This window comes from Staurois parvus, unplaced genomic scaffold, assembly GCF_062004578.1.
Source record: "Staurois parvus isolate SC_StPar_1 unplaced genomic scaffold, SC_StPar_1.0 ptg000549l, whole genome shotgun sequence".
Taxonomy (NCBI): domain Eukaryota; kingdom Metazoa; phylum Chordata; class Amphibia; order Anura; family Ranidae; genus Staurois; species Staurois parvus.
Window position 1 is genome coordinate 7195337 of NW_028318345.1, and position 24772 is coordinate 7220108.

A 24772-nucleotide genomic window follows, 5' to 3' on the forward strand; every position below is an offset into this window, starting at 1 on the left:
AGCTACACCAGATTCTGTGTGCTCCAGTTTTAGTAAATCTCCCCCATTGGGAGCAAGGCTTTTTTGGGTGTGGTTTGAGTGTGGATGAGGACACAGGAGCCCCATGATCCCCTATTGCCCAGGGGGCCCCATGAGTTGTCAGTCCGCCCCTGCACTGGAAGCAAGACTGGAACACACTGGAACAAAGGAGGATCACAGAGACATAGAAAAAAAACTAAATGAGAACACAGGCCGCTCCGGCTGCTAGCTTGTGAACTCGTTGTTCGAACATTGAGTAACCCGCACACTTTAACCCACCCTTTAAGACAGCACCCCCTCTGTGATTAGCCAGAAGCTGTCAGCTATACACAGAGGGAAAGGCCCAGTGCTGGAGCATGGAAAAAGCCAGTTTGTGACAAGAAAAAGGTTTTTAAACATTAACCCAAACCAGTAAGAGTATTTGCATTAAGCAGATCAGATTCACGTGAAACCGCTTTAACTAAAGTACAAATTCCCAGGAATATGACAAAGAGCAAAGCATTTGGTCCCATAGTGTTCAGTGGAGAATTACATTCTTACCTTGTGTGCTTCCCTCTGCACTCCTCTATCAGTGGAAGTGGGCAGGGCGGGTATTCTTGGCTTGCTGAAGTTACAAGTCACGAGGTTCTATAAAAGGTAGTGACAAAAGCTTTTACAATAGTAATACAAAAAAGGAACAAAACTCAAAACATGCAGCTGTCTTTCTTTTTTGGTGTGATTCATCCAGCATAGTGGGTGAAGTGTAAACCTTTTTCAGGGAGAACTGTGTTTTAGTACTCAAGGTGATGATTTTAAAGTACCCCCCTGTCCTCTGACACATCACTTTGCAACATGTGCAAATAATGCCAAGTGTTGCTCTCTGCAACTACCCCAGGGCAGTTCAGTGATGTTTGTTTCATTGTTTGTTTCACAGTTATAGAGAAATGTAAGCACAGAAAATATAAATGTATAAAGAACTGTGACTGTGCTGTCAGTCAAACTACAATATAGAAGTGCTACACAAGCCATATTGTAATTATGTGTTATTAAAAATGACCTTTCCTTTTTAATCTGCAGATATTGTAAATTTTCTGTAAATTTCAATGCAATATGGCAGACTGGAGGCATTCAAAAATGTAATTTCCTGTTTGTGTGATTGGCACACTGATTTTCCCAGACGTCTGTACTAAGATAGAAGTCACATTTTAGGCATCCTCTTGACAGGTACTCCCAAAGGGTTAATCACTTCTAAAAGGATGCAGACCCTGCACACTTTCTCATTACAGCCCTGCAGTGCATCAGCTGATTGATAAGGAAAAAGTCACTTCCATTCAGAATCACTTTGCACATTGACATAACCAAACAGCTTTTTCTTCAGAGCAGAAACAGGTAGGAATCTTCAACAAATGTTTTAACATCTTTACATATACATTAATTACCCAGAGGGGATTGATTTTTTTTCTCAAAAGTGGAGTTACACTTCAAGTGCATGCCATATGCCACTGCCTGTTTAATCCCTAGAAACCAGCACTACTGTGCTGCAACTGCACACATTCCATGCAGTTGAAGGCGGCCCTATTCAGGTGGATGGGTTGTGTTTCGCAGGCGATACTGCCTATGGAGCACAACAGTGGGGGTAATTTTTACTGCACCCTGATGAAAAGCTTTAGTACACCCCCATCCACAGCCTATGAAGCTTAAAAGCAGAGCAGTTGAGGGGTGACAGGAGCCCGGCATAACCACGTGTTTCTATCGTCCCCAACCGTAAGTGTACACAAGGCCTTATCACACAGTGCAATAAACTGAACAACTTATATTCAACTTGACAAAATCATCAAATTGGACATTGATTAGGGATAGCAAATATGGCTTGGCTGAGCAACAGATAGTAATGGTTTTGATCAACCCAAGTTGGTCGGTTGTGGTGGAAAAAAAATTATCTACGGGGTTGATTGATGGCGTTTTTTTGTGCCCTTGAATATCACTTACAATTTATCAACATGTAAGGGTGCAAAAGATGCCAATGATCGACCCTTTATGATAATATTTTTTCTCTGCCGCAACCAATCAACTTAGGTTGATCGAAACCCTCGCTATCTGTCCTCATTGATCTGCTATACCATTTTTGTCTCACTCAATCGATGTCTGATTTTATCAATTTGTTGAATTGGACATTGATTTTTCCATTTTATTGCATCACCATTATTTTGTGTTGCCAAATTCAGCTGAATCCTGGGCATTGTGTACAAGAGCAGTGGGCCTACCTGCATAGTATAGTAAAGGACTAGAGTACTGTCTTGCACAGCATAGAAATTGGTTTAACAATAGGTATGGTATCCCAGGTCATGTCCTTACGTCTGTATCCAACAACATAATCCAAGATTTATTTGGTACAACAATAGGCCAAGGCTTTCAAGGAAAGTTCTGTTCTCCAGCAGAAGCATGGAGTGCTCATGCAGTTCTGCGTTTATTATCTGGCTGCCCAAATTGTACAGTTAGCTGCTTATTACATAAACTGTGGTGCTTATATCAATTAATAAACTCATTTGGACTATCCAACATCACAGGCTACAATGAGGTCTGTTAGCATAACTGAGGTCTGTTGGTGTTGACGATAGTATATGTACCTGTAGAGAAAACAGGTTACATGGGCGCAGCCAGAGAGTTGTGATAAATAGCGTATCTTCTGAATGGTCTGGAGTTATAAGTGGGGTACCCCAAGGCTCTGTCCTATGACCAATCTTGTTTAACTTGCTCATAAATGATAAAGAGGTTGGAATAAATAGTTCAATCTCAGTGTTTTCTTATGATACAAAGCTAAGCAGGGCAATAACTTCACATCAGGATATAGCAAACTTTACAAGAAGACCTTGGTAAAATAATAGGGGGGCCAAACACATGGCAAATGAACTTCAATGTAGGGAAATATAAAGTAATGCACTTGTGTGCTAAAAATATGAAAGCAAGCTACACGCTAGGGGATTTCAGGATGGAAAAAGATCTGGGGGTCCTTGCTGATGACAGACTCAGCCATTGCATTAAATTCCAAGTTGCAGCAAGCAGAATATTAACATGCATTAAAAAGATGTTTACTCAAGAGATAAAACTATAATTTTGCCACTTTGCAAAACTCTGGTCTGGCTGCATCTTGAGTATGCTGTGCAGTTCTGGTCACCAGTCCTCAGGATGTGCTGGAACTGGAGGCGGTCCAGAAAAGGGCAACAAAACTAACAAGGAGGCTGGAGGACCTTGATTATGAGGTACGGCTACACACATTAAGCTTAATTTCCCTGCAGAAGAGATGCTTAAGAGGTGATATGATGGTGATATCTTAATGGTGATTCTAATATAAGGAGGAGACTATTCAATCTCAGGTCACTCAAGAAGACAAGTGGTCACTCAATGAAATTGGACAAGAAGCAGTTTAATCTTAAGCTGTGTGGGGGATTCTTTACCATTAGAGCGGTAAAGATATGGAACTCCCCTAAGAAAGAGCAACTCCCTTAAAAATAGATATGGAACTCCCTTAAAAAAAACTTTTAGATGGGCATCTTATTGAACACAACAGACAGGGATTAGACTAGACGGACTGGTGTCTTTATTCAACTTTACATACTATAAAACTATGTAAATAATTTCATCATAAAGCATTCCCTGAAACGAAGGGATAGTGCAAACTCAAATCTCCCTATTTTCTAATTGTGGAAATTGTACACAAGCCCTCATTCTTCCAGGGTTTGGAGAACCACACAGATTATACCCTTTTCACACCTACAAAATTTCAATAACCTGCAATTTAAAATGTTGTGTTAACTACATCAAAATAATCTGATACTTACAAGACATCCAGAATGATGTCTGTGCTTAGGCAGGTCTTTTACAGGTCTCTCTGAGCCTCATAAAAGGTCCCATGTCATCTGCACAATAATAACCAAATGTATTTATGTTACATTTTTATGTTGGTAGGTAAGATTTCAAATATCCAATAACCAGCCATCAGAGATAATGGTACATTTCCAGATGCTAGATGACCACCAGCACTCTATACCAGCCTTTTTAACCAGGGTTCCTCAAGATGTTGCTAAGGGTTCCTTGAGCTGTGGTTGGTTGTCCTCCCATCTGATGGTGCCTGCAGAATTCCAGGACCAACACCACTTGGCAAAGCCAGCGGCATGACACCAATGATCTTTTTAGTTGCATGTAAGGGTTGCAATCCTTCTAATGATCACCAATGTAAAGGGCATTTTATCATTAACTCATGAGGAATTGCTTTTAGTAAGGGTTCCCCAAGACCTGAAAACTATTTTAAGAATCCCTCAGTAGTTAAAAGGTTGAGAAAGCTGTTCTATACTGCATTTGTTCAAAGTACCCCTAAGGGTAAATATACCAATAGCTGATATTTTATGATGTACAGTGCATGCTCCGAATTCAAGAGATGGTTATTAAAAAGGATCCTGAAATCTTCATAGAAATGTATTATATGTTGCCTTATTGCAATTTCTTTGTTGTGACATGCAGGCCAGATTTATGCAAAGGCAATCTATGTCTTTCATGGCATCTTTGGGATCAATTCACTAAGAGTTAAATAACGATTTAAAAAATGCAGTAAAATAACTTATGTTGTAATGAATTTTCAAACATACAATTCACAAAGAAGTGTCTGTTAAATGACTCACGCGGTAAAGAGTACGTAATGTGATAATTAGCTCTTATTAGTGCTAGTTACTAGGTAGTGCTAGGTATTTTATCACATATTTCTTTGTACAACTTACAGAATAAGGGGACTGTATGCTTTCTATTGCACCCATTACATTCAGGATAGATGCCATGTCATAAAACCCACTTTTGATTTGATCCTCCTCTTGGCGTGATAATGGCATATATGTATATGTAGGTAGCCGCTATGATATGGAAGCCGTAAGGAAGGAGGCTTTCCCAGGAAACAGAGCACCACTAACAATTTTGTCATGCCAAGTATTGTATGACTCCGTTGGATGGTGGTCCCCAACATAAAAGGCAATCTGACATAAAGGGCGCAATTGAGATCGTTCATCAGACAAAATTTTTTCAGGGCTTCAGACTCTCTGAAGTCATCCAATAAAGTGTGCTCAGGAAAAAGCCTGAGTGCCATGATGACAACTCTTCTCCTCAATCTAAGGAGGTTAAACTGCAGCAGAGTGCACTCAAACACCTCCATGGCTGAGCAGTACACTCTCTCCAACTGGACTCCAACCCTCAGTGTTACCACTAGTGATACCGCCAGTAAAACCCTGGTGAGAATTATAGTGCCTTTTTTTACTTCCTTTTCCTTTTTTTAAATTGACCTTAACAGATTAGCGCATGTTTTTTTTTACATTTAAAAATTATTATTAAACACTGGATAATCGTTATTTTTGTGAATTGAATAATTTTTTACTGCATGCAATATTTTATGCAAATGAGTCACATAACCATATTATCGCATGCGGTAACCTTTAGTCAATTGACTCATTTGCCATATATTAGTCATTTCTCATACTGTATATACCAATCAGCCGTAACATTAAGACCACTAACAGATAAACTGAAAAACATCGATTATCTCATTACAATGACATCTGAACGTCAGTGGGATATATTAAGCAGCAAATGAACTTGTTGTCCGTGACGTTGATGTGATGAAAGCAGAAGAAATGGGCAAGCATAAGGATTTGAGCAATTTTGACAAGGGCCAAGATAATATGGCTGGGTCAGAGCAACTCTAAAATTGTGGCTGTTGTGGGATGTTGCTGGACTGCAGAGATCAGAATCTACCAAAATTGGTCCAAGGAAGGAATACTGGTGACAGGGTCATGGGTGGTCAAGGATCAGTGATGCAGGTGGGGAGTGAAGGCTGGTCCATGTAGTCCAATCCAATAGAAGAGCTACTGTGGCTCAAATTGCTGAAAAAGTTAGTGCTGGTTCTGATAGAAAGGTGGCAGAACACACAGTGCATTGTAGTCTGTTATATATGGGGCTAAGCAGCTGTAGACCAGTCAGGGTGCCCATGTTGACCCATATCCACAGGCAAAAGCACCCACAGGGGTTGGACAAAAATATGGAAACACTACATGATTTGCAGGTGAAAAAGATGATATGTTTCTCATTGAAAGCATAAGTGATGTAACACTCTTTTGCTTCCAATGTGTGATGAGACACCTAGCTAACAGGTGGGAAGCATCAATTTAGTCATTCACTGCTAGTAATACAGAGCCATGTCAGAGCTTACTGAGCTTCAAAGAGGTCAAATCGTTGGTGCCCGCTTAGCTGGTACCTCTGTGACTGAAGTTGCCAATTAATTTGCCGTGTCCCGAGGTACAGAATCAAGGTTATGATGGCATAGTTTCCTGGAAAATATCGTCTGATAAGCATAAGTGTGGTTTACATGGTCAACTGACTGAAAGAGACAAAAGAACATTGTGCAGGATTGTGACCCGGAATAAAAAAACAACTTCTGCAAAAGTGACTGCAGAGCTCAATGTCAGTCTTCCAAAGCTGTGTCTGCAAAAACTGTGTGGTAGGAACGCCATAAACAAAACATTCATGTTGCAGCTTGAGCTGCAAATACCAAACCACTAGTGACCAATATTAATGCTCAGAAGAAGAGAAAGTGGTGCAACACCCATAAATCATGGGCTATCAATCAATGGATGACTGTAATATGCTCTGATGAATCGAGCATCACACTGTTCCCCACCAATGGACATGTTTACATGTGGCAAACACTGTCTCAAGCTTACGAGCAGAACGGTATTGTGCCAATGGTAAAGCATGGTGTGGCAATGCAATCATGGTTTGGGCAGCCATATCTTAGTATTCTGCAGGCCCCATCATCACCTTGAAAGGTAGAGTCCCTGCCAGTGACTATGTACAAATTTTGACTGACTATGTGCACCCTATGATGCAGACATGGTTTCCTGAAGACAGCACCATTTACCAAGACGATAATGCTCCGATTCACACAGCTGGTGTTGTCAATCTTGGTTTGATGAGCATGCAGATGAAGTCTCGCACCTTCCCTGGGTGCCAGACATCAACATCATAGAGGCACTATGGTCAATTTTGGAGATAATGCTCCGATTCACACAGCTGGTGTTGTCAATCTTGGTTTGATGAGCATGCAGATAAAGTCTCGCACCTTCCCTGGGTGCCGGACCTCAACATCATAGAGGCACTATGGTCAATTTTGGAGAACAAGGTTAAGGCTCGTTTTTCGCCTCTGGTATCTCTGCGATAACTGGAATGGTTTTCACATGAAAAATGGTATCAGATTCCATTATCCACCATCCAAAACTTATATTTGCCAATTCCCAGAATAATTCAGCCAGTCTTGGATGTCAAAGGTGTTCCAACACCATATTAGGTAACCGGAAAAGTCCAATTCATGGAGGCCCTACCTTGCAACTTACAGAACTTAAAGTGAAGTTCCAGCCTTTTTTTACCTCCTGAAAGACAATGGTCTCTCTCTTCACAGTCTGTTTTGGCAATATATATGTACAGTAGATTTTTTTTCCTAAATACCTTTTATTGATAATTTCTGTCCCCACTTCCGGTCCCGGCCAATTACATCATCTGGCATCCCCTAGTGCTTCTGGGATATCAGTGTCATCTATCCCAGCAGTCCTAGGGAATGCCTAATACCAAAATCTTGCGTTATTATGAGACCGGAAGTGACGCAATAGCAGGGATTTCTTCACACTGCGCAGGTGCGAGATCGCTCCTTCTTCACATTGCAAAGGAGCGAAAACGGGAAGTGCATGCTGGGTAGCCAGCTACACAATTTCCCAGAAGAATGTCTGAGCGGGCTTCAGATGTCCACAATTAAGATGACAGCGTTCACAATATGAGGGTGCAGTAAGTAATTAGATTTTTTCTAAGGAAAGCAAAGGATTACAAGTGCAGGTGAAACTCGAAAAATTAGAATATGGTGCAAAAGTTCATTTATTTCAGTAATGCAACTTAAAAGGTGAAACTAATATATGAGATAGACTCATTACATGCAAAGCAAGATAGTTCAAGCCGTGATTTGTCATAATTGTGATGATTATGGCTTACAGCTCATGAAAACCCCAAATCCACAATCTCAGAAAATTAGAATATTGTGAAAAGGTACAATATTCTAGGCTCAAAGTGTCCCACTCTTATCAGCTAATTAAGCCATAACACCTGCAAAGGGTTCCTGAGCCTTTAAATGGTCTCTCAGTCTGGTTCAGTAGGAATCCCAATCATGGGAAAGACTGCTGACCTGACAGTTGTGCAGAAAACCATCATTGACACCCTCCATAAGGAGGGAAAGCCTCAAAAGGTAATTGCAAAAGAAGTTGGATGTTCCCAAAGTGCTGTATGAAAGCATATTAATAAAAAGTTATGTGGAAGGGAAAAGTTTGGAAGAAAAAGGTGCACAAGCAGCAGGGATGACCACAGCCTGGAGAGGATTGTCAGGAAAAGGACATTCAAAAGTGTTGGGGACTTTCACAAGGAGTGGACTGAGGCTGGAGTCAGTGCATCAAGAGCCAACACGCACAGACGGATCCTGGACATGGGCTTCAAATGTCGTATTCCTCTTGTCAAGCCGCTCCTGAACAACAAACGTCAGAAGCATCTTACCTGGGCTAAAGAAAAACAGATGTGGTCTGTTGCTCAGTGGTCCAAAGTCCTCTTTCTGATGAGAGCAACTTTTGTATCTCATTTGGAAACCAAGGACTCAGAGTATGGAGGAAGAATGGAGAGGCACACACTGCAAGATGCTTGAAGTCCAGTGTGAAGTTTCCACAGTCTATGTTGATTTGGGGAGCCATGTCATTTGCTGGTGTTGGTCCACTGTGCTTCATTAAGTCCAGGGTCAACGCAGCCGTCTACCAGGAGATTTTGGAGCACTTCATGCTTCCTTCCACAGACAAGCTTTATGGGGATGCTGACTTCATTTTCCAGCAGGACTTGGCACCTGCCCACACTGCCAAAAGCACCAAATCTGGTTCAATGACCGTGGGATTACTGTGCTTGATTTGCCAGCAAACTCGCCTGACCTGAACCCCATAGAGAATCTATGGGGAATTGCCAAGAGAAAGATGAGAGAAATGAGACCGAACAATGCAGAAGAGCTGAAGGCCGCTATTGAAGCATCCTGGTCTTCCATAACACCTCAGCAATGCCACAGGCTGATAGCCCATGCCACGCCACATTGAGGCAGTAATTGCTGCAAAAGGGGCCCAAACCAAGTACTGAGTACATATCCATGCTTATACTTTTCAGAGGTCCGATATTGTTCTATGTACAATCCTTGTTTTATTGATTGCATGTAATGTTCTCATTTTCTGAGATTGTGGATTTGGGGTTTCCATGAGCTGTAAGCCATAATCATCACACTTATGACAAATCACGGCTTGAACTATCTTGCTTTGCATGTAATGAGTCTATCTCATATATTAGTTTCACCTTTTAAGTTACATTACTGAAATAAATGAACTTTTGCATGATATTCGAATTTCACCTGTACAGGTGATCTCAACTTGCATTGCCTAAGCTGCCACTCTCACGTGGGTGCCTTTAGAAACATAATAGTTAAACGGCTGAAACTCCACTTAAAAGAGCTGCTACTGACAGCTTGTTGGCAGATACCACATCCAGTGGCTTCCCGAGGCAGGTGTGGGGGGTGCGTGCCACACCGGGTGACACCGACCGCACGGGGTGACACCGGACCTGCTCCACGAAAAGGTAAGTTGTAAAGCAAGCCGATGATCCTTGCAGGATGGATCCAATCCATCTGTCAGGGATCGTTGGCTTTCTTTACAACTTACCTTTTCGTGGAGCAGCCCCGTATAGGCTGCATGTTGACAATCCCCGCAGGATGGATCGGATCTGCAGATTGGGGAGCATAATAGATCGGAGTCCGATCCATTATGCTCAATCCGCAAATCCGATCCATTCTGCGGGGATCGTTGGAGGGGGTGTCACCAAGTGTTATCGCACCGGGTGACACCAACCCTAGGGACGCCTCTGACCACATCATACCTTCATAGGTCTAGTGAAGTCCATGCCTTGATGGGTTATGGGTGGCCATGTTATGGCTGATCGATGTAAAACACCAGGACAGGAATATTAGAAGCAAAGTACATGAATATGCAAGAGGTAGGTGAAAAACATGGCGCCCAGGTGCCCACCTACGGTCATTAAACTAGTAGTATGTACACCTCACATTGGAGGTAATGGCCATGCAGGATCTCATGTTAGGGTGGTTAGGAAGGTGCAGCAAAGTAGGAAATGAAGGGTGCAAGCAGGGACAAGGGATGATAATAAGTGTCCTCCATCCAGTCATCTAGCAGAAGGTGTACCTAGTCCTGATCGGTGGAGAGGTGTGGATGAGGGAACGCTCAGATGTCACACACAGTCCAGGCGGGCGGAGGGTGACACGAGGTGTGTCTAAGGGTGCATGCGTGGATGAGGGAGGTGACAGGCCCGGCCCCTCCCCCTCCTCTACTTCCTCATTCCCAGGACTCGGCTCTGACAGTCTCCTCCATCGTCGCCTTGTACTCGATCGCTGCAGCCCGTCCGCACCGATCACCATGTCCAAGCCGCCTCCCAAACCAGTAAAGCCAGGTAAGAGAGAAGGGTAGAGGAGCCCCATGTCCCGGTAATGGCAGTTCTGACAGGCCGGCCCTCGATGCCACCCCGCAGTGCTGCTGATCTTACACTGATCGCACCTCCGATCACCTGTCTGGGCACACATGGTGTCCTCTCCGGAGATCGGACCTGTGCCTTGTATTGGCTCCATGTTAGTGACCAATGAGGGGGTGGCACCCAGTCCATTCATCCATACACAGCCCTCTGCACTCATACATCCATACAGTCTGCTGCCTCTGCACACCCAGGGATCACACTCAGCAACTTCCCCAACACCCTCTGTTATGTCATATCACGTGCTGGCCTCCTGACAAATGCCAACTGACTGGCAGCACAGTGCCCAGGGGTGGACTGACAACTCATGGGGCCCCCGGGCAGTAGGGGATCATGGGGCCCCTGTGTCCTTGCCCAAACTCAAAGCCTATGAAAAAGGTACCAGGGGCACTGGTACCAGGGCCCCCTACTGACCCCGGGCCCTCGGGCGGTGCCCTAGTTTCCAAATGATCAGTCCTCCCCTGCCCAGGAGTACCAGGCAGCTGCTATGAATTCCCTAATCTGCCTGCTTGTTGACATCACTGATGCAGACGGAGTCAGCGGTTGAACATGACAACCAAGCGTTTAGCATTTTCAGAAAGGGGATCAGCAATGGAAGCTGACTTGGCTCTTTCAGCAGAAGGGCTCATTCATGTTTGCGGTGCCCTCTGGAGAGAGATCTGCTTTCAGATTGCTTTTCAGAGGGTGTTTGGCAGGCAGTGAGGAGGCGTTCTATCACTTCCTCACTGCCTGATCTAGGCTCCATTCACATATAGGCATTTGGAATTGCCACGATTCTGCCCACAGTTTCAAAACGTGCTGTTGAAATGTCAAATCGCACATCAGTATGTTCTGGTGTCATTCGCTTCATATGGCACCTAAAAACGTCAGGCAATTCTGCCGTGATTGTCGTATGTCACCCAAAAGAAGTTTCTTTGGGCAACACGTGGCAGAATTGCCACTGAAATGAATGACACCTGAACACGCTGATGTGAAATTTGACATTTTAAAAGCGTGTTTTTGAAATCACAGGCAGAATCGTGCCAATTCAAAATGCCTATATGTGAACAGAGCCTTTACCATTCCACTGCTGCACTATCCTGCTGCATCACATGCATGCCATACAGTTTGCGGCACACCCCACTGAACTGAGTGGGTGAGATTGACAAGTGGTGGTGCTTGTGTAACTCTGCCCCCTGAGTTAAAAATGTCATGACTGCAGAGCATCACGGCCATAGCATTTGTACAGCCTTGTCTGGCTGTATTGTGACAGTTTGGATGGGCAATCTAAAGACTGTAAACCAGCAGCTCAGCCACCTGTTTTTACCACCCCCCCCCCCCCCCAGTCACCCATCTAAAGAGCCCCAAAGTAGACCTATTGTTCACATGTCTAAAAATTCAGGAGGGGCCTTGTCGCTGTTATTAAAGCTGTAGTATTAATCGCTGGTACACTTGTACCTACAGGTACCAGTGTAAAGTAAAGCTTTCCTGTAGGTGAAAGGAATATTTAAACGTGCACCATTTAGGAGATTTAGGTGTCAATTTGTGAGGTTGGTGACGTCACCAGCGCATGCACTCTGAAGGGATGGCATACTCATGGAAGGGAGGTGAAGATGGAAGCCCTATCAGCGAAGGGCTTCATTCTAAGGGAAGTATTTCATAATACAATGCATACTAGCACATTATGACATTACCTTTCAGGAGTATTTTTTTTTTTTTTTTTTGCGTGGAAAGTTTACTACTGCTTTAAATCACAGTGTGATTATGATGAATAAAGTATTGATTTCTTGCTGATCCGGAACTCCTAGCTAGAGATGAGCTTGGGCCTCTTCTGAACTCAGCCTGATTCAATCTAAATCAGTGTTTTTCAACCTTTTTTCAGTCAAGGCGCCCTTTAAAATGATGGACAGTCCCGAGGCGCCCTTTAAAATGATGGACAGTCCCGAGGCGCCCTTTAAAATGATGGACAGTCCCGAGGCACCCCATTCTAAAATGTGAAAAACTATTCTAATAATGTTATATAATGCAGCAACATCCACACATGTAGAAAAACCAACATTAGAGGTGATTTATACTTCCAAAGCAAATACACTTTTGCACACTGGTACTGACTAGTATGCCAATGTTTCTCCTCTCCCTCAGTTTCTCTCCATCACTAAGCTAATGTGACCCCAGCACTGATGGAGACGGGCAGGGGAGGGTCAAACTAGGATGATGTGCAGGCAGCTGACATCCTTCTTCTCAACTGATGATGTCATTGGTTGTCAGGATGCCGGCGGCTAGAAGGTCATAATGGTGCACAATGAAAACCTGACTATGTGTAAGACATTTTGCCAAGGCACCCCTGAAGAAACATCAAGGTACCCCAGGGTGCCTGGGCACCCTGGTTGAGAGAGACTGATCTAAATCATGCCCTTCTTTTCGTATTCAAACATGCCTGAGTTCATCCCTAATTTTGTACTCCTAGCCCAGGCAATCTAGGTCACATGATCTGTGCCTACCAATCACTGTTCTCTAGCTTTTAAATGGATAAAAAGGCTGTCCCCACGTGTCTTTATCAATCCAAGCTACTGTGACATAGAAAAGCTTTCAATAGAATGACCTCGATATTCTTGTTTATGCTAAACCGGACCATAGATGGATGGTTCAGCAGGGACTGGCCGAGATTTGATCCATTATGGGCAGGCTGATTGTACCCAAGTCAATCCATCGATCGACTTGGGTACAACCAACATGTTGTATTTTTAGCATGTGATTAGTGCTGGAGGCTATAGCTGTTAGCAGAAATCATTGTGTTCTCCTGGAAGGGAAGGCTTCCTGCTGGAAAAACACAATAGCACTGAAGGAGGGATTCCCCTATCAACACTGGCTGTGATCAAGTGATTTTCTTTTCGCTTGCCTAAATCAACTCCTCAGTGTCTTACCTAAGTTGGTCTCTTTCGCACATGTATTTAAAGGTAAAAGTAAAGGCAAAACATTTTGTTTAGTTTTGGATAGAGGGGAGAGAGATTGGAACACCTGTCAGGGCTTCATTGCTGTCTGTGTCCCAGTTGGGCAGATTCACCCTCTCTAGCTGTCCTGTTTACTGTTATCACCAATAGGATGAGTGAAAGGAAAAATCTACAAATTTGGGTTGTCATAAGAACAGAGATAGAGGGGAAATCTTCCAATGGGAACACTAGTTTTGGTGACCGCCAGGAATTTTTTCTCTTTTGGAGGGATTTCCTCTCACTTCTTATTGTGTCTTTGGGATAGGAAGTAAAGAGAAATCTTCCCAATGGGACACAAATAGATGTCTTACTCTATCCAAAATGGGAAAGTGGCTTTAGTTTCACTTTAAGTACATTAAAGGGTTAATTTACCCTTCTAATAAAATGAGCAGTTGAGGGGGCCCCAGTATTTTCCAAATCATGGCACACTCTAGACGAATTGAGCGTCATCTAAATCCCATACCTGTAGGCCAACCATGGGTTCTGCCATGCCCTGGCCAGAAAAGTAGCAGCCTGCGTGATCCACTGCTTCCTGATTATTAGCTAGAATGGATGGTACATTGAGCACACTTCCATCATTACAGGAAGAACAAAGTGCAAGGGTCTCCCTTGTCCACAAATCCACAGGAAGAACAAAGTGCAAGAGTTCTCCCTTGTCCACAAATCCACAGGAAGAACAAAGTGCAAGAGTTCTCCCTTGTCCACAAATCCACAGGAAGAACAAAGTGCAAGAGTTCTCCCTTGTCCACAAATCCACAGGAAGAACAAAGTGCAAGAGTTCTCCCTTGTCCACAAATCCACAGGAAGAACAAAGTGCAAGAGTTCTCCCTTGTCCACAAATCCACAGGAAGAACAAAGTGCAAGAGTTCTCCCTTGTCCACAAATCCACAGGAAGAACAACGTGCAAGAGTTCTTCCTTTTCCACCAATCCACACATGTTGCAGTGTGCTGCTCTTCAAACCGTGGCTTTTAGTGCTGCTGTAGGAAGGGAGGGAGCCCTGTGCTTGTGTGGATTTGTGGATAAGGGAGAGCATTCACTCCATGTGCAATTCCTGTGATGATGGGGGCATGCTTGTCATACCATTTGCCCTGGCTTAGAAGCAGGATGTCACAGATCACTCAGAATCCTAAATTTCATGTATTTAGTTTTAGGTTTATTTTTTCATGAAAGCATGCAGTTAACAATGTGAGTGGCCACAACAGTGGGTCAGTGAGACAATCTAAAAATGACAGTTTGCTGGTATAGTTTGAGAACAAACTAGCAGTGCTGGGTGTGGGGATGAACATCAAAATCTTTTGGCCAGGCTGTGCGCAAGCGTCAGTTGGCCTACAATTTTTTTTTCTTGTTTTTGTGTTATGCTTACCTGCTCTGTGTAATGGTTTTGCACAGAGCAGCCCCGATCCTCCTCTTCTCGGACCCCCTGCTGGCACTCACGGCCCCTCCCCCTTGCCGAGTGCCCCCATAGAAAGCCGCTTGCTCTGGGTGCACTCGTGTGTGCTCTCTCCCAAGCCACCTCTGTGTGTCCTTTAGTCATACAGAGCATGGCTCAGCATTGCCCCCGCTACCCCGCTGGCTGTGATTGATAGCAGTTGGAGCCAATGGTTCCCGCTTATGTGTCTCAGCCATTGAGGATGGAGAGATCCAGGAGAGCCGTTGCTCTCATGCATATTGTTAGATCGGGCTCGGGTAAGTATTAGGAAGGGTCTGGGGGGATGCTGGACACAGCAGCTCTTTCCTTTCATGCATAGAATGAATGAAGGTAAAAAATCTTCAGCCTTTACAAGCACTTTTATTCGTCATCACTGCACCATGATTTGGAAACTCCTGGGGTCCCTTGACTGCTCTGTACATTTTATTGGAAGGACACTTTCACAGTGGGGGTGGAGTGTGGCGCCCTCTGAGGCGGCCATTTGACAGGCAGTGAGGAGGCGTTCTATTGCCTCCGTAATGTTACCCATTTTTAGGGTGGAACACCTAACATGTTTCTACTCCTGCAGCTGTTGCCTCTAGTGACAGGAAACAGGGCACCTTCTTCCCCCATTCGCTGTCACTATTTAAAAAAAAAAAACGGCCGCATGAATGAGAAACTACAGGTACTGGCAGCCTTTGCGACTGTCGACTTGTACTTCTCAATGAACTACCATGGCACTGTTGAGCGCAGATACACTGACAGGTCTGCAGGAGACCCGCATGGCACCTGTAATCTGTTGATTGTGGGTGTAATGCTTTACAGCAGGGGTGTCAAACTGATGACCCTCCAGCTGTTGCGGAACTACAAGTTCCATCATGCTTCTGCCTATTGGAGTCATTCTTATAACTGTCAGCCTTGCAATGCCTCATGGGACTTGTGGTTCCGCAACAGCTGGAGGGCCACCAGTTTGACACCTGTGCTTTACAGGCTCCAAGTAAAAAATAAAAAGAAATGCATTTTTTTTTTTTTACACCTGCAAAACGATGTGCATTTATTTTTATTTTTTAAAAGGTGAACTTTAAACTCTGCACCTCAGATTAAAAATGCCCCTGCCTCCTCGTGTGAACAGCCCCATCTGGCTGTTAATTTATAGTTCAGGTGGGCAGCTGTGGTGTGGTAAAATTGCGGCTCATCCATCTGTTTTTCCCACCCGCTGACTGCCGTTTGAAAGAGACCTAAGGGTGAACTAACCATTTAAAAAATAACTCTTGAGCATTTATAAGTATAATATAATTTTTATAGCTCAATAAATTTTGATTGGTTTTTCCCTAAACATATCACAGAATGGAAATAAGTTATAACATAGTCACAAATCGAGCCCAGAAACTTTCCTTCTATGTCATTTTTTGGATGAGATGTAAGTTAAATATGTCAGTAATGTGTGCTATTGAGTAACATTTTTAGTTTGTGTTTTGAGGATTTGAAAGTTAGGAGCGTCTTATGTTCACGTCTTTGTACACATGCTGTACATGCCATCTGAAAAATGTAAATATTGTGTGCCTGGAAGGCTAAAATTGTTCATGCCGCTACGTTGTTGGAGCAATTTCCGATCCTAGTGCCCACTTCATTAGTACAAGTTCGTGAAAGTTTAATGAAGGAGACGGTTGAGGAGCCACAGACATGTATGACTGGTCCTAGTAGTTGCCTGAAGATGTTTGTATAATGACCATGTACTGTTGGTAAGGAATCTCCTCTTCTTTTTCTGTGATACTGAAGCATGATAATTTGAGGAAGTGTCGTCCTTTTTTTTTTTTTTTTTTTTCCCAACACAGCAACCTGTCTTATTACTTCTTTAATTTCAGAGTGAATGGTTAGAATAGGTCATCTTTACTTATAGATTTCATAATGAAACCCCAGTGCTATCATGATATATAGAAATTATCTAGCATAACCTTAAAGTAATATTAAAGGCAATTAAACAAACAAAAAAAAAAACAACAAACAATGTTCTACTTAGCTGCTGTGTGTAATAGTTTTGTACAGAGCAGCCCTGATCCTCCTCCTCTTGGGTCCCCTGTTGGCACTCCTGGCCCCTCCCTCCTGCCGCGTTCCCCCAGTGTAAGCAGCTTACTATGGGGGTACCTGAGCAGGCTCGCTCCTAAGTTGTATCCATTCACACACAGACACGTGGCTCAGCCCCACCCACTCTCTCTCATTGGCTCACTGGCTGTGATTGACAGCCAATGGCTCCTGCTTTTGTCTCAGCCAATGTGAAAGGAGATTCCCTGGAGAGCCGAGCCTCTCATGCACATCACTGGATTGCGATGGGGCTCAGGTAAGTATTGGGGGGCTGCTGCCCACACAAGTTTTTTTTTTTTTTTTTTACCTTCATGCATTCTAAAAATTCTTGAGCCGTTATAACCACTTTAGGACCCCATTTGCATCTTTTGTAGCAGAATGCATGAGCCGGCTTGCGATTTTATTTGAAGCGAGTTACACACATTTCTGCATGTCATGCATAGGGCAGTCTTTTCACTTGAATGGGATGCCCTATGCGCAATTGTCGCAACAAAGAAGCGCAAGGATTACATTTTGGCCCCCAGCAAGGCACATTTTTTTTCACACATGTCTTGCTCCACGACAAGCGCAGTAAAATCACACTGTGTTTGGGATGCCATTAAAATAAATGGCACTCAAATGTACGTAGTGAGTTTTGTGGTGGTTTGGAAACAGGCAGAATTTCTCTGATTCTGCCCGCAATTCCAGATCACTAGATGTGACACTGATTACATTTGAGAACCTCAGTGGAGGTTCCAGGAGATTATTTTTGAGATGCAGCCCCATTGAAAACAATGAGTAGATGCCACTGCGACAGCTAATAGCAGTGACGCGCATGGAAACATTCTTGCACTCGTATGTCATCGCTGCATGAGCGATTACATGCAAGTAGCCTCAATTAACTGCTGGAGCTGGAGGCTTTCAGTGGGGCTGCGTCCCACAGCTAATCTCCCTGAACCTCCACCAAGGTTCTCACATGTAATCAGAGTCCGGTGCATTCATAGGTGTGAATGCCCCCCAAAGAAGTATTAAATAAAACATGACATCAAATTTTATTAATGGCTTAAAATTATCACAGTATTGAAGTGGAATTAAACCCCAAAGCAAAAATGTATTCAGTTGCAGTTTACCAATTCCTAGATTTGGTGACTGCATTAGTTTTTTTTCTTTTTTTTAAGCTTATTTTTTTTCTTTATTTACACCTGTGGTTCCATCCAGTAAGTTCTGTTATATTCAGCTTCCTTTAACAGACCCATCTATCCAGCAAAAATGGCAGTTAAAAGGTTGAGACAAATCCTTAAACCCTGACAGGTGTGCTTCCACCGGTCAGCTTTTATCTATTATCTCAAAAGGGAAATTTTTTTGCTGTAACTGCCTAAAAAGTGTTAGTTGGAGTTCAGCTTTAATTTGTTAGTCAAGGCCATATAAATCTGCTAGTGCATATAATACTATCCTCTCCACAGACTAACAATGCTGCAATCCAAAGGTGTCTCCATTGCTCCTCCATCCAGAGAGGAGACACCCTAAGATCACCCACCTCCTGCTCATTCTTCTATTCATCCTCCTCTCTCCTATGAAATTTCCTCTTCCCCAAACCTCTGCTGGCAATCTCATTCTCCTACTTCCTCCCTCATTACTCCTCCCAACTCCCTCTGGCAGTCTCATTCTCCTTTTCTCATCCTCTTCTCCTCCAAAGTCATTCCTCTTCCCCTGGCTACCACTGGCAGTTCTATTCTCCTAATCTCATCCTCTTCTCTCCTATGGCCATTCCTCCTCCTCCCTCTAGCAGTCTCATTCTGCTACTTTCATCCTCTTCTCTCCCATCTTCATTCCTCTTCGACTGGCTACCACTGGCAGTTTTATTCTCCATTTCTCATTCTCTCCTCCTCCGCGGTCATTCTTCTTCCCCCTGACTACCTGTGGCAGTCTCATTCTCCTATTCTCATCCTCTTCTCTCCTGTGGTCATTATGCCTCCTGCTCCTCCTCCTGCCTCTGGCAGTCTTGTTCTACTACTTTCATCCTCTTCTCTCCCATGGTCATTCCTCTTTCCCTCGATACCACTGGTAGTCTCATTCTTTTTTTTTTTTCCTCATCACCTTCTCTCCCTCTTCTCTCCTATGGTCATTTTTCTTCTCCTTTCTTCTCCTTTCTTCTCCTTTCTTCTCCTTTCTTCTCCTTTCTTCTCCTTTCTTCTCCTTTCTTCTCCTTTCTTCTCCTTTCTTCTCCTTTCTTCTCCTTTCTTCTCCTTTCTTCTCCTTTCTTCTCCTTTCTTCTCCTTTCTTCTCCTTTCTTCTCCTTTCTTCTCCTTTCCACCATTGGCAATCCCATTCTCTTTTTCACTTCCTCTTCTCTACCATGGTCAGTCCTCTTCCCCTGGCTACCATTGGCAGTCTTATTCTCTTTTTCTCATCCTCTTCTCCTCCTGCAGTAATCCTTCCTCACTCCCTCTGGCAGTCTCATTCTCCTCCTCTCATCCTCTTCTGTTCCAAGATCATACCTCTCCCTCAAACTTCTGCTGGCAATCCCATTCTCCTCCTCTCATCCTCTTCTCTCCCAGCACCTGTATTCAATCCCCTGGCCTTCTATAAGCATTCTCATCTTCCCAATTCCTGCTGGCAATCGCATTCTCATTTTCTTATCCGTTTGTCATTCCCACTGCATGAGTAGTAAGAGAACTCATTTTGGGTTTGCACCTGCTGACCATGACCAGCTCTGCCACTCAGGGTGGGTGTTGATGAGCATGTTAGCTTGTTTTGGAGGCCACATATCAGACGGGATAAAGTGCTACATGCACTTTGTTTTCTGGAGGACTGAAGGAACCAAAAACAGAGAAAGTGAGACTAGTGTCAATTAATAAGAAAACACACTGATTTTAAAACCGCTATATGTATGCAGTCCTGGAACATCTGTTTGAGGGTGAATACTCTGTGCTGGGTGTAGGTGGGTTGCACTTCTGGGTGACAAATGTTCAACTCTTAAAGCAGATCTCCACCCAAAAGGGGAAGTTCTGCTTTAGGGAATGGTCCCCCGCTGCCCGTGGGGGAATTGCCAACTTTGGGGACTGGGGGGAATGGGTACTCGATTTTGATAGGTACCCGCTCCTGCTTACACTGCGATCAGAAGTGAAAGGTGTCCTCAACCCTTGCTCACTGAACATGTACTTTTCTGGGTCCATCAAAGAACTAAATAGAGATAAGCAGGTCCAAGACCTAAAGACAGAGGACGTGAGGATTAGTAGGGAAAGTTTTGAAGAGGTGGTTAAAAAAAACAAGAGCAAGGGAAGCTGTAAACAAAACAGCTTGGAAATGTTAGGAGGGCTGTACCACAGGGATTTGCATTGGACTTGATCTTTGCTTTTTCCAACTGATATTTAGGTGAGATTATTATTAAACCGATTGCAAACAAAATCTATATATTAAAAAAAAAAAAAGGGAGAAAAAACGTTTGATGCCAATATAGCATTGTCTCTGCAGACATCGAATGTAAGGCTTTCTAGAATATGGTACCACTATATAAAAAAAAAAAAAGGTTTTGGAAAAGGTTCCATGTTTACATTAGCAAAGGGATCAGAGCAATATTTTGACCCAGAGAATTGATCAAACAGTCCTTGGTGGCTCAAGACCAAAACTGCAGGAGCTATACACATGATTTTTTTTTAAATTCTGACTATATAAAAAAGAGCGTGCCACCAATGAATTGTTTTCCTTTATAATTACAAGCTGGAACTAATGTTCTGCGGGATTATATTTATGAAATTTCACCCTGGATACCTGCCAACTATAAGATGGAAGTATATATTCCATATCAAATTATAGGTTACTTAAAGTGATTTGTAAACTCTCACCTCTTTAAAACCACCCATTCAGTTTGAAATAGAAATTAAAAACCAAAAAATGTGTGCATAGATCTTTCCTTTTTTTTTGTTGTAAGTGATGACATACAGTACCCTCTGTTCTCAGCTGCTTAAGAGCTGGGGGAAGAGAAACAGCAGCACACTGATCTTCCCAGTTAATGACTGTGCGGGTTGGGGGGGGGGGAATGTTAGGACAAGTCTGAACATTGGAGGAGAGCACACTGAGTTCCCAGCACAACTAGAGAACTGACTATGCTGTGCTCTCCTGCTTAGTGTGGTCAGTTTTTATAGGAAAGGATCACCAGGGATTGCACACAAGGGAAGTAATACAAAGAGAACAGGATATGTTTTCATACAAGGTACAGCAGGCAGATATCAAGAATATGAAATGTTGGGTTTACATACTTTTTAAGTCTATCTCTTTTAGTTTTGGATAGAGTGGGGAACAATTAAAATAGCTGACTGTAATTCCTCTGGGGAGATTTTTTTTGCTCATTGCTTGTCACTGCGAATGCCCAGGCATGAAATGAAGGTTACAGGCAATGGTACTGGAAGATTTTGACTAGTGGTGCACTGAAATGAAAATTCTGGTGCCGAAAACGAAAAATCAAAATGCACTTTTTTATTATTTATTAAATTTTTTTTTTTGGGGGGGGGGTTTGCACTGTCCCTTTAAAAAAAAAAAAAAAAAAATGTAATCACTTTTATTCTTATCACAAGAAATGCATGCATCCCTTGTGATAGAAATAATTAGTGACAGGTCCTCTTTGTGGAGAGATATGGGGTCAATAAGACTCCAAATCTCTCCTCTGCAATGTAAAGCATTGGTAAAAAAAAAAAGCATTGATCTAGTGCTTTAAAAAAAATGGCCAGAATGGGAAGTGATATCGCTCCGATCCTCCAGGGCATAGAGATGAGTGGCGGCCATCTTTCCTTCAGTCATCTCTATGCCCAGCGCTGAGATAGATGGTTTCTCGGGTAAGGCTGAAAACTACCGATGGGTGGGGTTTTTTCCTCACCTGTATCGGTGCGTTTTTTCATTCTGGCCAATATCCGAAAGGGGTGTTTTCGGCTGGAATGTTTCGGCCACCGAAATTTTGGTGCATCCCTAACATTGGCTGCAATAAAAATGTTGATTGAAGTTCTAAACCAGTCTCACTTTACTAAAATGTTTTTGTGTGTCCTAGTTGAAGAGATTTCTCTCTATTTCCTGTCCTGAAAAGAAATGAGGGGAAAGCTCCCCTTAGATACAAATAGCCATCAAAACAGCTCTAAATGGCCAAAAAAAATATATTTTGTCTGGAGTTGGGCTCTTTTGGTATTTGTGAATAGGTAGGTGAATGGGTATACTGCAACTTGCATCAGGCCCCTTTCACACTGGAGTGCCTAAAAATGTGGTATGCATTTTTTTAAAAAACAAACCTAATTTTTAACATGTGTTTTAATGCTTTTTGGTGCACTTTCTAGTTTCCTGACTTCTAGCATACATCTGTAAAACATGGACATGTGACTCAAAAACCAAGAAACCGTGCGCTTCTGAGGCATTCCCATTGAATTGCAATGGAAGGTGCAAAAATGCACCCAAAATGCAGTAAGCAGGACTTTTCAAACTTTTGAGGACTTTTCAGTTGCAGAGGATTTAAAGGGGAATAAGTTTAATGCACTTTTGTAGCACTTTAAAGCATGGGAAAACTACACCAGTGTGAAAGGGGCTCATTCATGAGGTGTGGAAAGTGGTGCATATGATCTGACACATACTTACCCATGGAACACCACGCATCATGATATGGAGCAATGTTAGTATATGAAATTAAAGAAGAACTATAGCCTCCCCTGCACCAGTTGCAACAGCGTCTGCTCAATTTTCTCTTAGTCCCACAAAAACCTGACAGTGAGCCTGACGGTGACAATGATGCTGCACTGTTCCTGAATTCAGAGCAGAGTTGTCACTCTCATTTCTAAAAGACCCATTGGTCCGCTGTAGATATACATCTTCAGCGAACCTTACTGCTAGGTGCTGGCTCTCACAAGACTCTTCTAAACCTCAGAACAGCATATAAAAAAAAAAGGTTAGCACTTTTGCCTGGCAGTACTAGGGTCGTTGGTTCAAATCCCAGCCACCTGCCGGGAGTCTGCATGTTCTCCCTCTGTCTGCGTGGGTTTCCTCCGGGTGCTCCGGTTTCCTCCCACACTCCAAAGACATGCTGGTAGGTTAATTGGATCCTGTCTAAATTGGTCTTGGTATGTATTAATGTGAGTTAGGGACCTTAAATTGTACACCCCTTGAGGGTTAGGGACTGATGTGCCACAAAAATATAAATATATCACGTGACCTAAAATCACCTTAGTGCTCTATATTCAGTAAATAATACAACAAAGTAAATCATGTGACACCTTAAAACAAATATAAGGACCCCTATAACAGGGGAATAAAAGTGAAAATGTGATCAAACACACTAAACTCAACATAAATTAAATGTCCATAAACTTGTGCTTCAAAAACCATGCAGCATAGTGTGGTGATGGTAACTGTGAATGTGTCAGCACACTCTAATCCTCAATGGCTAGATTTCCTCCTCACCTCCCTTCGGCGACCTAACGGGCCACTTTTAGGATCTCCCTGGATCTTACTCCAACTGTGGCAGGTGGTTCTGGGAGCTGAAGTTCCTCTCCAACTTAAACCAGGCCTCACAGGAAGATTTTCTGTTAAATATACCTCACACCCCCCAGGGTGAGAGAAAAAAGATAGTGTAGTAGGTGAAAAACAATTCCTTTTATTTTAAACAGTAAAAATGCCCACTCGCTTTTCTCTTATATGTAACAGCAGATCCCCCATGTTAAGGTACACTGCATGAATAGGGGACTTTCAGATTCCTCAAAATGGCGTCCGACGCTTGAAGTGCGCCACCGCGCTTCGGAAGCTGCGTCACAGCGTACCTACGCGTTGCGTCACCAACCTCTTGACTTCAGGGAAGATTCAAATCTTTCTGTGAGGCCTGGCTTAAGTTGGAGAGGAACTACAGGTCCCAGAACCACCTGCCACAGTTGGAGTAGGATCCAGGAAGATCCTGAAAGCGAAGTGGCCCGTTAGGTCAAAGGGAGGTGAGGAGGCAATGTAGCCATTGAGGATTTGAGTGTGCTGACACATTCACAGTTACCTTCACCACACTATGCTGCATGGTTCTTGAAGCACAAGTTTATGGACATTTAATTTACTATATGTTGAATTTAGTGTGTTTGATCACATTTTCATTTTATCACTTTTATTCCCCTGTTATAGGGGTCCTTATATTTTTTTTAAGGTGTCACATGATTTACTTTGTTGTATTATTCACTGAATATAGAGCACTAAGGTGACTTTAGGTCACGTGATATATTTTATATTTTTGTGGCACGTTTTATATTTATATTTTTATTGGATGTACATTATTTAGGGGTTTTAGGTTAATAGAGCACTATGGTTGTTTGTGTTGTTATCACTGTTAAGGTATCAGTTTGAGTGACGGCTGCTGATCTTTAGGTCACTTACGTTAGCGCAGGAGGATTCTTTATTATTATAGGGACTGATGTGAACGTACAATATATATGTGTAAAGTGCTGCGTAAATTGATGGCGCTATATAAGTACTTGAAATAAATAAATAAAACAAAGTTGCACTGCGGATCTTTAAGTCACTGTTTTTTTTTTTTTTATTTTTTTTTATTTTTTGTGGTTCATTAATTAAAAATATACTGTTTGTATCTGATGTGGTAGTGTATAACAGTAGTTTTAAAATATATTTACATTTGAA

At 42.9% G+C, this 24772-nt stretch overlaps 2 protein-coding genes across 5 annotated transcripts in view; one reads left to right on the forward strand and one right to left on the reverse strand.

The window, feature by feature from the left end:
* The window catches only part of NMRK1 (nicotinamide riboside kinase 1), a 42836-nt gene extending 32175 nt beyond the window's left edge, over nt 1–10661 (reverse strand). Inside the window, exons 1-3 of one of the 4 annotated variants that reach the window (XM_089691085.1) lie at nt 10347–10657; nt 3837–3914; nt 559–645 (exon numbers count right to left, since the gene is read on the reverse strand). The gene's annotated coding sequence lies outside the window, so the exon portion shown is untranslated. The other 3 variants (XM_089691087.1, XM_089691084.1, XM_089691086.1) reach the window with 3 other exon arrangements.
* Nucleotides 10457–24772, forward strand: part of OSTF1 (osteoclast stimulating factor 1) — a 61795-nt gene continuing 47479 nt past the window's right edge. The window contains exon 1 of the mRNA XM_089691083.1: nt 10457–10611. Within this exon, the coding sequence (XP_089547209.1) occupies nt 10578–10611 (34 nt within the window). The 5' untranslated portion in view covers nt 10457–10577. The remainder of the gene's footprint in view (nt 10612–24772) is intronic.